Below are 13375 nucleotides of genomic sequence, written 5' to 3'. Positions count from 1 at the left end.
TTCTCGTGTTCGGGACTGGAATTTCAATCTTCCTCGGCGGCGAATCTGCGAGGAAGAGAAGGAAGAAGAGAGGTCAGTCCAATCGAACGTGATTTTGTCTTTGGTTGTGATTGTACTCGCCGCCGTCTCAGTCTTAAGTCCCATGTTCAGTTCGCTCTCTAAAACCCTACTTGGCCGCCCGCTGTCCTTGCCCATCGCTCTCAGATTAATCTCCACCGCCACCTCGAATCGACCCTCTTTCGCGTTCTCTTATCTCGTGAATTCATGTGGGTTGTCCCCGGAATCGGCATTGTTGGTTTCCAACCGCGTCGTCTTTGAAACCTCGGCGAGACCCGAAGCGGTCGTTGACGCCTTGAAGAGCCATGGTTTCTCTCAATCCCAGATTTCCGGTATCATTAGGAAGTGGCCTGGGCTGATTTTGGCGAATCCTGAGAGGACCCTCTTGCCCAAATTGAACTATCTGCGCTCTGTCGGCTTTTCCGGCTCTGACCTGGTGAGAATAATCACTGCTGGTCCCTACTTATTGCATAGGAGCTTAGAGAAGCACCTCGTCCCCAATTTCGGGAGGCTTCGGGACTTTCTTGGGTGCGATAAGAATGCTGTTACAGCTATTAGACGCAGTCCGAGAATATTGGTACAAGGTTTCGAGGCTGCAGTTGGTCCTTTTGTCAAGATTTTGAGAGATAATGGAGTGCGTGAATCAAGCATTTTGTGGTTAGTTAAGCGTCAGTCTACAATGATGATACTGTCGTCCGATCACCTCGAGGAAATTATGATGAAAACCAAGGGGATGGGCTTTGATGATCCTTCTTTAGCAAAGTTCGCTGTGGCTATTTCAGCGGTCATGGGGATGAGCGAATCGACTTGGGAGAGGAAAATCGAGGCTTATAGCTGGTGGGGTTGGTCTAGAGATGATGCCATGAGAGCTTTTGTGAAGAGTCCTGGCTGCATGACGTTGTCCGAAGAAAAAATAATGGCAGTGATGGGATTCTTTGTCAAGGAAATGGGGTTTGAATCTTCATTTCTTCTGCGACATCCTAGGTTAATGTCGCTGAGCTTAGAAAAACGGATTCGTCCTCGATGTTTGTTTTTTAAACATCTGTCGTCGCATGGTTTGATGAAGACAAAGATGGGCTTGACTACCCTGTTGACTATTTCGGAAGAAGATTTCCTGCAGAAGTTTGTGACCCCTCATCTCAAGGAAGCTCCGGAATTGCTGGATATATATCAGGAGAAGCAGCATATGGCAACTAGGACACTGGTTCCATGAAATGGCACAGGGTACCAGATAATTCGTTTGTCCCTCTTTCATTTAAGGTTGTCATTCTGTTTATTTTGTGTCTCGAATTTTGGCTGTTGACTCTCTTGAACAATATTGTGTATCGATGGAGAACGGCTGCCTACCATTTTTCTTGTGCAACCAAGGGAGAATGTCCGTTGTTTCGTACTCTTCCTTTGAGTTGGTTCTTTATTCGCAGGCTTCCTGTATACCTTGCCTTGAGGTTTAATGTTCGTCTGAAAGCATGGCCTATATGATCCCTGATTTTAGGCTTACTAAGATCAAAAAGTTAAGTCGGTCATGTATGCAGGTTCATTCTGTATTTGCCTGAAATTTTTCCTAATTGAGAAGCTTGAGGAAAGTTCCGGAAGGAATGAGGAAACCATATATCCAAAGGTTTGGAAGTCTGAATCTTCTGATACACAGCACCCTTCAGGGTGACAGGTTAAATTTTGTGTGCTTTGTTTGCAACTACTGTGACTCTATAATGTGCATTGGTGTTCTGCATGACGGTTGTAAAGCAAAGATAGGTTGTAAGTTCGATCTGGCAAACCCCTGCTTCACCGCCCACCATTTGCACCTCATCATGCCTTGTAGAAAGCGTCCGAACAATCCGCCGAGCAGTTGATTGAAAGGATCACCTGGGTTCCTTGGAGGTTTCAGACTATTAGCAAAGGTGGGCGCTGCTAAGCACGTCCTGTTTTGTGATCATGTCTCTTGAAGATCGAACCATGCTAGCTACTGCAGAGTCAGGAACAGGCTTGAGGTGTTGAGGTTCTCAAGCTTCTCAACCCAAAGCTTCCTAATGTGGGACTTCATTTGCTACGGTTCAACCCTAATATCTTGGACTCGTGCCGAGACAGAGGCGTGTTCGATGATGCTATGGACTAATTGAAGTCGCCAGCATTAATCCTTTTGGATGCGTGCTTGTCTTTGTGGGAGATTCTAAAAGAGAAGTGCCATGCCATAAGTTGCTGCAACTGATTTATCCATCTTGTGAGGGAGCTGATTTGCCCGGCCACCGTTCGAGCTTGTGCAGAAAATTTGGGTCATTAGCTTTTGGACCACGTAGTTTCGAATATCTTCACAAGAAATTTAGTTTTGCAGAGGAAAAATTTCAACAGAAATCAAAAGGTGGTATTTCGACATGCGAAAAATTGAGGTTTAATTTTTCTTGTCGGAGTTTGGATGGAGTGACGCTCAAACTCTTGTTCACAATTTGGGATCTTAGGCTTCCCTCCACAAACTGAATAACTTCATCATACGGCATGATCAGTATCGACCTCATCAGGGATTTATAGGCATTATACCGTAAAAAGCCTCCGACTTTAGTTCCTACCCCAATTCTATCTTTTGCCTCATAAAAAAAATCCCAATATTTCAGTCCAGTCTCAATTGTACCCTAGAACTTTTTTTTTGTCCCATAAAAAGCCCCCAAATTATGATTTTCTCCCAATTCTCCATAAAAAGATTTTGTCCTATGAAAAACTCTTTAACTTTAGGTCTTGTTTCAATCTTGCCCTAAAATTTTTACGGTCTCATAACAAATCATAAATTTTTACATGGGTAGAAGGACATCTCAAGTGTCAAAGTTTGTGCACGATGCTCATTTTGATGCCAAAATTTTTCGTCGGCTCACTTGAGTGCTAAATGGAAGAGAAAAAAAAATAACCACTTTAGTGTCAACGGCGAGATATTTCGGCCAAAATACATACATGGCATTTGTATAGAAACCAATTTGGTAACATGGCATTTTTAAATCAAACAATTTAGGGACATGGAATTTCAATTAAAAAATCAAGTCTACGTGTGTAATTCGAACGAGGTCGCTCAGTTAACGTGGCTGGACATGCCTTAAACACCGTAAAAATCTGGTATTTGCTAAAATAGGATGTGCAGTCAATCCAAATCCAAGAACTGGAAAGAGTCATCTGCCAGTCAGGAAATGAGGTTCTTCGGGATTTGTTTAGCATAGTGGGTAGCTTTAAGGAAAGTGATCCCACACCTCACAGTAAAATGAAGACTATCACATGGACATGTCTCTTCCATGGAAGGAGGATAACAGCTGCGGCATATTGTCCCTCCTTTCAGTTACCCTACTTGAAATTGACATACTAGCTTCAATTCGATGATGTAGTCGGCGAAGCGCTGGGTAAAATGAGAATTGTACACAAGCGGAATGAACAAGGCAATGTAAAGACTCAAGATAACGATGAGGGCGGTGATTCCGATGACCAAGGTGGCAACGGCGAGCCAAGTCTGTTTGCTGACAGTCACGTAGACCCTCGCCATGAAGGCCACGGACAATGTGGCAAGAGCTGTAAGCAGCGGTAGCCTCGCCCTTCTAAGGGCATGATGCACCACATGCACATCATTGATCTGCGTCCAAAGAAGGATCACAACTGCAATTATCGAGCTGAACAGGGCGATGGTGTTGCTTATGACAAAGACGCCATACATGGGTTTGTTCAACCGCGTAGCGATTCACGCATCTGGTTCAGAGCCGTTATATCCTCCGGAAGCAGAAAGCCAGTGGCAAATGTCATAGCGGCAATAAGTGTTGCCGTGACTATATTGGTCTCAGCCGCGTCCTTTAGTCCAACCAGACCCGAAGGCCTCAGGTAACAAGGCGGGCCTAAGTCTTTTGGCCAGCAAATTGCTTTGTCTTCGCGTCTAGGTGCTCCAGCTGATACTAAGTTTGCCCAAGTTAAGATCTGGTTAAGCGTAATAGGAAAAAAAGACCGTTATTATCCATGAAGATGGAGTGAAAAAGAAAATTAGATAACTTGTTAATTCATATTGTAGAGATCATTACCCGGTGGAGTGGAGCATCGAATCCTATCACGTCTACAATGTCGAGAGCCATCGAGTTGCGGTGATTTACAAGCTTAAGATCGACTCTCTTGTCCCAGGGAAGAGAAAGCAGAACCTCGGGTTGCCGGTGTAATGTGGCCGTATGTAGAGGCGTATCTCCTGCCTTGTCTTTCGCATTTATAAGCTTCTCAAGCTCGGGATCGCTGAGTACGTACTTCACTACCGAGGCCCTTCCGTACTTTGCTGCAACGTGAAGTATGTTTTGCCATTCATTAAGAGTAAGCAACTCTTCCGGGTCTGGCAAATGTGGAAGGATCTCCATGATTGTTTCAAGATGACCCATTTTACATGCGATATGGATCAGAAGATAGCCCTCTTTGTCATGCTCGAAGGCGCTTGAAGCGAACTTGTCGACCAAGAATTTGACTCCATTGACATAATTCTCGTATGCTACTTGATGGAGAGGAGTACCATGTCCAGCATCTCTTAACTTAAATAGCTCTTTTTTTTTTCTGCTCTGAGATCTCTTCCAACATATCTATATTATTAGAAAGCAGAAAATGAATGAATTTGTGTCGTGCTCATGGAAGGGATCGGTAGGCTAATTAAGAAAATCAAACATAGAAAAGGTGATTTTGAATGCATATGTAGTGGAGGTGGTTATAGTCCAAAGCACAAGATATTCTCTATATTTATGGTTTAAGGGTTAAGGAGAAAGATTAGGATATAGTTTGGCCTCCAATGATTGTCATCATGAACACAAAGCTGGAGAAGGACCTAAGCACCGGAGACCGAGCTACATGATAGGGAAAACAAAATTGTTAGCAAGCACCTATATCCTTCGACCTGGCATCTCTATCTATGTTGGTCAATCGACCCCCTCTGCTTTTATTCACTCCTCCTGAACACCGGGGATTGTAAGTTATTAAAATTTAATTCCATGATATTTTATTTATAAATTGATGATATAGCATATATAGCACAGATAATGCATGCCTCCCTAGGAAAATAAAACTTAGTTTTCCTTCTCGTTGGATTTCTGGTGTTGCCAACAACTACAAGAGATCATTATGAGTGAGGTAGGGAGAGAGAAGGAAAGGTCCCTCTCTCTCCCTCAGCTTTGGCACTTATATTGCTAGGCTTGAAAGCCATCTATGTACCCCTCGATCTCATCAAGAATTATTCTAATATATGAATTGCATCTTTTTTCGACCCAAAAAAAAAAAAAAAAACACCACCTGCAACCGGTTTTATACAGGTGTATTTGACACTTGAATCATCATCTTGTAAACCAAGCTTAATACTTGAATTCACTGTACTGACTTCTGTGCTCAATCTCAGATGCTTTCCGGTGATATTTTGTCCTTAGAGATGGATATTGACTCAACCAATATCTATAGCAGACGGAGAATTTGCACTCTGGCTAGCTTTCTTGGAGTAGTCTTGTTAGTTCTTCTCCTCAAGCAGGGCCGCAACTCTACCAATCAATCATCCGATTCACCCTGCTTCGAGGAAAGCAGAGAGCCGGCCGGAACAAGAGAAGCAAAATGGTTGCGACAAGATGGATTGGGAATAGGATTTACAATCCAAAAGCGAGCCCTCCTTATCACGGAGCTCAGTGTCCCTTTCTAAGCAACCAGGTGAGTTGCCGAAGGAACGGTAGATCCGACTCTCATTGCGAGAGATGGAGTTGGGAAGGGAACTGATGTGCTATTCCTAAGTAAGCCGAGACATCCTCTTAAGTTCCTCTTCATGACAAAATATTCGAGCACATGTAGCAAACTAGTTGGAATTTGGCTTGTAAGAGTGACGAACTTAACCTATGACCGTGCATCTTTCATGTCGACTGCCATCAAAACTACAAGTTATTCTCTCTATTTATATTTTAAAGGTTAAGGAGAAAGATTAGGTTATAGTTTGGCCTCCAATGATTCTCGTCATGAACACAGAGCTGGAAAAGGACCTAGGCACCGAAGACCGAGCTCCATGATAGAAAAAACAAATTGCTTATAAGAATATTTAAGTTATTAAAATTTAATTCCATAATGTTGTATTTAAAAAATTGATGATATAGTATATATAGCACTTATATTGCATGGAAAACGCATGTCTCCCGAGGAAAATAAAAGTTAATTTCCCTTTACATCTCAGTGAATGCTAGTCGGTGGTTTGTATGCTAGACCTCTATTGTACTCAATACCTGCGGAATTTACATCTCCGTGGCAGTAAAAGCTAAGAGCAGTCTTCCCGATGTGATTCGGTCCCGGACTATTCAACAACTCAATTTTAGCAATTGTTCAAAATTGCAAACATTACTTGATACTCCAAACAAACTCAAAGGCTTGCACAGGTTTGATTTAGAACGGAGTTCAATTGAGGAACTTCCTAGATTGGCAGGCTAATTTAGAAAACCAAACATTCAAAAAAAAAAATGTGATTTTGCATGTACATGTGGTGGAGGTGATTATGGTCGAAAGCACGAGATATTCTCTCTAGTTATAGTTTGAAGGTTGAAGAGAAGGATAGTTTGGCCTCCAAGGGTTGTTGTTATCACGAACAGAAAGCTGGAAAAGGACCTATGCACCGGAGTCCGAGTTCCATGATAGAACAAATGATTGTTTATGAAAATATTTATGTTAGTAAAATTGAATTCTATGAAAATTTATTGAAAATTTGATGATATAACATATATAGCCCTTATAATCGCACGGATAATGCATTTCTCCCTAGGAAATAAAAGTTAGTTTTCCTTTACAATTCAGTGAATGTTAGTAGTGGGATTGTATGCCGGACCACAATTATACTCCATGTATCGAGAATTTTCGTCTCCGTGGGTGCAAAAACTCAGAGCATGTCCCCAATGTGCTCTGGTCCCAGAATCTTCAACATCCTAGCATTAATAATTATTCAAAATTGCGAAAATTTACTAATATTCCGAATAATCTGAAAGGCTTACGAAGACTTGATTTCGATTGAGGAATTTCCTAATCTTGTCTCTATGGAGGATGTGAATTTAATGTATTGAAAGAAACTGGTGGCAATCCTTCAGTCTCTTAAGACGCTATGGCTTGAAGGCTGCTCAAGGTAGGATGTGTAGGAAGGTCAGTAAAATTATTTGTCCTGCATTTATAGAAAATAATTTTACAATCAAAGCAGGGTGGAAAGGGACTTGAGGGCAGTGAAGGGAGAGTGACCCTAGTTTAGGGGAGTGAGAGAGTGAGGAGTGAGTTCTTGGGAAAAGAGAGAGAGAGAGATGAGCTTTCAAATTTTTTTATTTCAGAAATAGAAAAGTGAGAAATTTTTATTTCTCATTTCCGTTCCGAATTTATTTTTAGGCTAAAAATTTGTCTCGAAATTATAAAAATAAAATTACCTCATCAAATAGATTTTTGTTCCAAACTTGTTCTCGAGAATAGAAATTTAGAAAAATGGATATAAACATAATGGTTACGAGACGTGCACTAAAAAAACCCCAAAAACTCGTTGAAATTACTGCACGAAACGCAGCCAAAAGCCAGGAAGTTTCCTGAATTGATGATAGACCAAGTTATCGAAAGTGGTGTTGGAGCCTTGCGTGTGCTAAAAGAGCATAAATATGATTAGTAACTGCGTACATTTATACCTATTTGTTGGGTTCATTGGGATTGTCGTTTAAAGCAAAAGATCAATACCGAACAGCCGACCAAACAAAGATTTTACCCATTTTGAGTTTGGATTTGAATTTCCAAAATGGCTAATGTGAGACTGAATTCGATCCACTGCGGTGCTTTTCTCGTAGTTACCCATTGTTATTCTCCACGAACTTCCATCTTTGGAATACCCAAGGACCATAAAAATAAGATATGAATTGACGGTCAAGGTGGTTGACCTAGTAGCGAATGGGTGACCCGTGTTCCGCGAGATCACGAGTTCAATTCATATCGTGCGCGAGCCCCGACATAAAATTGTAATTCGCATGCAATTGACCGTGAACCAAATCCAGGTGAATTGTCCAAGCATAGGAGCGTTTGTATTTGGTGGCGTAGGAAACCAAACTTGTGTTGGAGTCCTCCTCGTCCGCATACGTACCGGTTCTTTAGCCCTTAACCACTAAGGTAATCATTTAAGGTTTCGCAGATTGAAATTTTCCCTAAGCGGTCGGGCTAAATATTAATCTCTTCAAAAGGGAGTCGCCGTAATTGTAACGACGTCATCGGCCGTTCCTTAAGATCGCGTATATAATAACGCAACTCCGGTTCAAGAAGGAATAAGTTGCCTATTTGCTTAATTCAGTGAGACAAACTACGATCCATTTTGTACAAGAATCCAAACGAAGGTCACGAGAAATTGCCGCAAGGAAGCAATGTATTAACCAACTTCACAAGGTGCAAGCCTCAAGCTACCTTGTTTCCCTGTCTTGAAGAGACGATAATAGTCCAAAAAGTTCTAAATCTATTGATTGTGCTGAGGCTAATTCTGTACTAAACTTTTCGATTGTGCTAATGTAGTCCTAAACCTTTTAACGATTTGCCAATTCAGTTCTCAACCTTTCAGTTCTTCCTATTTAGTCCTTTGACGATTTGCCAATTTAGTTATAAACTTTTTGATAATTTATCAATGTACTCTTTTTCTGTCAATAAAGATTGAAGACTAAATTGACAAAACTTCAAAAGGTTTGGAACTAAAAATGGCAAAACATCAGAAGATTTGGAACTAAATTGATACAAATGAAAGTTTTAAGACTAAATTGGCAAATCGTCAAATGATTTAGGATTAAATTGGCACAATGAAAGTTAAGGACTCAATCAGCTGCCGTACGGTAGGTTTAGGACTTGTTGGACAATTTTCCCTGACAAGTGTGAGCTGAAAGCTAAGCTCACGTACGAGCATATCAGTCCAAGCTTAGAGCTTCGGATTGGAAATGAAGGCCAACCTTTCTCCGAAGCTCCCCGTGTTTCGTGTCACGTAGAAGCAACCCACCCTCTTCACCCCCTATAAATAACCCCCGACACCAAGGAAGCTTCGCATCACCACCCACAGCACTTGGAATTTCTCCTCAGTCCCTATTCACTCTCTATCATCACAAGTTGTGCAAAGACAATGGCTTTCACAAGCTCTCCGAAGCCCAAGAGCGATGCGTCCAGGCTCCGGGCCGTCAGGGACGCCGCGCTCACGTCTCTAGGGAACCTTATCAAGCTCCTCCCGACGGGGACGGCCTTCGCGTTCCAGTTCCTCAACCCCACCCGGACCAACAACGGCCGCTGCCCCACCCGCAACGAGTACCTCAGCGGCCTCCTGATCGGCACGTGTGCCTTCTCATGCGCCATCTCTAGCTTCACCGACAGCTACACCGGCTCTGATGGTCTGACCCACTATGGCATCGCCACGCCTAAGGGGCTGTGGCCCTCGCCGGCCTCTGAATTGATCGACCTGTCCAAGTACAAGCTCCGGTTCCAGGACTTTGTGCACGCGCTGCTCTCGACCGTGGTTTTCGCGGTGGTGGCCCTGCTGGACCCGAACACCTTGGAGTGCTTCTACCCGTTGTTCGAGAAGGAGGAGAAGGTGCTGCTCAAGCTTCTGCCTCCGGTGATCGGCGCGATTTGTAGCGTGGTTTTCGTCGTCTTCCCTAGCAAGAGGCACGGGATTGGGTATCCTTTTTCTTGTGAGGAGTCCAATGATCGAAGTGCTTCCAAGGAGGTGGAATGATGTAAAAGGGAAGATGAGAGAGAGGGGGAGTTTCCATATGTTGTTTGCTAGTTTGTGTAGCTGTTCCCTTCCTGGGAGGTGTGTGTGCTTGTGGTGTCTAGGATTTGCGCTGAGTGTGGTGGTAACTTTTTCTTGCTCTTACTATTTTTCGTAAAGAATATGTCCGTTATGTAAAGAATGGCATGACAAGAGTCTTGAATTTATCATTGTTTAGTTATTGTTATACCATACTAGCTTGATAAGCGAACTTGTAATACTAGCGGGTTATGGCGAGGAAATTTACCCGATCAGTCCAAAATTTAGTCTTAAATCTCTATGCGAAATTTTGATGTAGTCCAGATAATTCTTATCGAAAATTGCCAATGAAACGTTCTGAGGACCAAGAAGCCCGATCAATTCGCAAGTTTCGCTAGAAGAAAAAAAAATGGTCACCCTTCCCAGTCATTATTCAAAAAGTAGGAAGGAAATAGCAAATACAATAAGTTCATCAACACCAATTAGCAGGATCACTGGCTAAGAGTTGTATTATTTTAGAAAGAAGTTTTGGATTGGGACAAATTCAGCATAGACGAGATTGTATGTTATACCAATTTGGTAAAGCTAAAACTTCCGGCCGACAATTACCAAAACATGGAACATAGGAGCAAACCTTGTGCCTAACTCCACAGATAAACTTGGTCCAACTAATTGCATCCGGGTAGCTAAAATCCTGTGCATGCAATCTCTTTGATCAACTTGGGAAACTCTCTAGATGTAATGTTGACTTTCTTTCTAGTCTAGCCACCATATTGGTTGGTTGTAGACATGGACGTGGCCTGCTTGCATTTATATTTAGTTAAGCTTGTACAGGGATGGTGTTCATAACTTGTAAACCACCAACTAGACACATGATTCGAGGAATCATACATACATACATACATACATACATACATACATACATACATACATACATACATACATACATACATACATACATGTATGTATGTATGTATGTATGTATGTATGTATGTATGTTTTGCAAAGCATGGAATCTCTTGGATCAAGAAATGTTGAATAACACCCGATGTGGAGACTTCCTTCAATCAACACAAAGAGGTAAATTAAGTAAGTCTAAGATCAGGTTGGATCTAATTTCATTAGGCGAGTTCTTGTGTAACCTTTGGGCTTTGCTCATTTCATTATACAAAAAAAAAAAAAAAAAGTTAAGTCTAAGAGAACTTGTGACGAGAAGTACGTGCGTTTTCACTTTTCTCTATGGTGATGGTGCTTGTGGAGGTAGTTGGGTGCAAAATGATGGCACTTATCTAAATAGTCGCAAGACGCGGAAGTAAACAGCAAACCTAAACCCCAATAAACAAAATGCAAACAGCAACAGCATAGGCAATCAGTATAAACCGAAAGACTCTAATAAATTTTCCGGTTATCAGGTTACAGACACGGATACAGTTCACATTTATTTTAGTTAAAACTTACGTGGATGGTATCCACATTCACCTCCAAAAAAAGGTTTGATTGAACCAAATAGTAAAAAAATCACGTTAGCAATTTTTTTAGTCAAATTGGACGAAGTTAATGGAAGAACTTGATCGCACTAATTTGATAGGTTTTAGGACTTGGTTATAATTTTGTAAGTTTTAGGACTTGATTGTATTGACTTAGCAAATATAAAATCTCATAGTGCTTGGAATATGCGAATATAGTTCATGTGCCTTGACTAACCATCTAAATTATTTAGGGTTAACCACGGCAATTGATTTTTCAAGTGAGAAATTATCATGACCTTTCATTCGGTCGAATGCTGGAAAATGCATGATCCCAACACTTTTTTTTTAAATCAAACCAATTTTTTTTAATCGAGTCAGTGAACAGTCACACGGAAAAATTATGTTCAGTCAAGGCCAAATTTTGGGTGAATAGATATAAATTTCATTTTTCGAAATTACTTATATGCTATGAAATACTTATCCCTTGATTTATTGAAATTACTAATCTATGCGAAGTGTTGCTAACAACTTAAAAAGTGAATACGTTTTGATAGGTTGAGGAGCAATTTATAAAATGTAAAATTATTATTCAACAATTAGAATTTACTAACAGCAAAAACAACTTACTCTATTTTCTGACATAATTAAATTTACTTACTTTAAATGGAAATGAACTAAAAATAGAAAAACATTTCCTTATTTCAAATTTTAAAGTGGAAATGTTTTAATCTTTAATCACTTAATAGTGGGTAGCTCCATGGAAAAGTACATGTGTCAAGCAATTATGTGAAATAACCTTCTCACGGAGAACAAACCTTTAGGCTACATTTGGCAGTCATGATAAAAGTCTGGATATGATAAATTTTATCATATTCCGTATTTGGTTCCCGCTTATGATATGATACAGTGCGATATAAAGAGGACATAACCTGGATATAATTATCCCGTGGAAGAGGTGGGATAAAGGTGGATATGATTTCTTTTGTTCATGAGATAAAAACTATTTTTCTAAATAACAAACGTCTTATATAATAAAAATTAAATAATTATTATATTTAAATATATTTGAATTCTCATGTTAAAAAGAAAACTCAAAATTAAAAAAAAACTCATTTTCATTTTTATTCATTATAAATCTTATTCATAATTTAATTTCTTTCTTCTTTATAATACATAGTTTGTATGTGTGTGTCTATTTATATATATACATATATATATCATTACATATTTTAAGTATAATTGTATAGTTTATTATTTAATGAAAAATTTTATTAAGAAATGATGGAAGCGAATCAAAATAATCATAAAAAGAGATTTGTAATTAAAAAAATAAGTAAAAATGAAGTAGAAGAATCCAGATTTTAAGTGAATATATTCAGACTTGAAAATGATTTTTCTAATTCTCGAAGAAGAATGAGGAGCAATGAAATTTCTAAAAAAAAACTAGCATCCCCATCTTCTTCTCTTCTATATCTTTAGTTCATGTGGAAGTTTCATGACTGCTTTTTAATTTTTTAGTTCACGATCAAGCTCTACGAAAACATCAAGAGAGTTGAAACTTCTTCTCTTTCATAGCTTCCAAATTCACATCAAAAGTCCAAACAATAAAAAATAGAAAAAGAGTCAAACCCCCTTCTTCTCTATAACTTTGTACTTCATATTAAAGGTTAACGAATGTAGCAAGAGAAACAAAACTTTTCGGTCACAAAGATGAATGATTATATTTTCTTTTCCTTGCCAGATTTGGCGTTGAATTGTGAGATATTCTTACAATTTGTTTGTATATTTTCAAATTTATTTACATTGATATATTGTAAATATCAAACAATAAACATGATCCGATATAAACATATTCGGTTGTATTATTGCGATTCACCAAACACTGAATAGGATATGGCAAAATCCGTAAATTTTATATTCAATCACATCCAATCCTATCTTGACTAGAAATGCGGACAACCAAATGCATCTTTAGGGTGAAGTGTCCAAAAATTTGTTAATGTCAATTCGGTCCTAAAACCTTTCAATTGTGCCAATTTAGTTCTAAACCTTTTGGATTTGTGTCAATTAAGTCTACCCGATCAATTTTGGTAGAAAATTGCTGATGTGGATG

General features: G+C 39.8%; 2 protein-coding genes and 1 long non-coding RNA gene across 12 annotated transcripts in view; 2 read left to right on the top strand and 1 right to left on the bottom strand.

Annotated features, from left to right (window-relative positions):
• LOC115728661 (disease resistance protein RUN1-like) overlaps positions 1-13375 on the top strand; it is a 1102447-nt gene that overhangs the window by 248771 nt on the left and 840301 nt on the right. The window lies entirely within an intron of this gene.
• LOC125313790 overlaps positions 1-13375 on the bottom strand; it is a 483189-nt gene that overhangs the window by 174877 nt on the left and 294937 nt on the right. The gene's annotated exons all lie outside the window — the stretch shown is intronic.
• Positions 9084-9793, top strand: LOC115729081 (protein DMP2-like). Its single transcript, XM_030659525.2, has one exon. It carries the CDS (start codon positions 9173-9175, stop codon positions 9776-9778), a length of 606 nt encoding a protein of 201 aa, XP_030515385.1. The 5' UTR covers positions 9084-9172; the 3' UTR covers positions 9779-9793.

This window comes from Rhodamnia argentea, chromosome 1 (assembly GCF_020921035.1).
Source record: "Rhodamnia argentea isolate NSW1041297 chromosome 1, ASM2092103v1, whole genome shotgun sequence".
Classification (NCBI taxonomy): Eukaryota; Viridiplantae; Streptophyta; class Magnoliopsida; order Myrtales; family Myrtaceae; genus Rhodamnia; species Rhodamnia argentea.
This window is presented reverse-complemented; position numbering and strand designations above follow the sequence as displayed.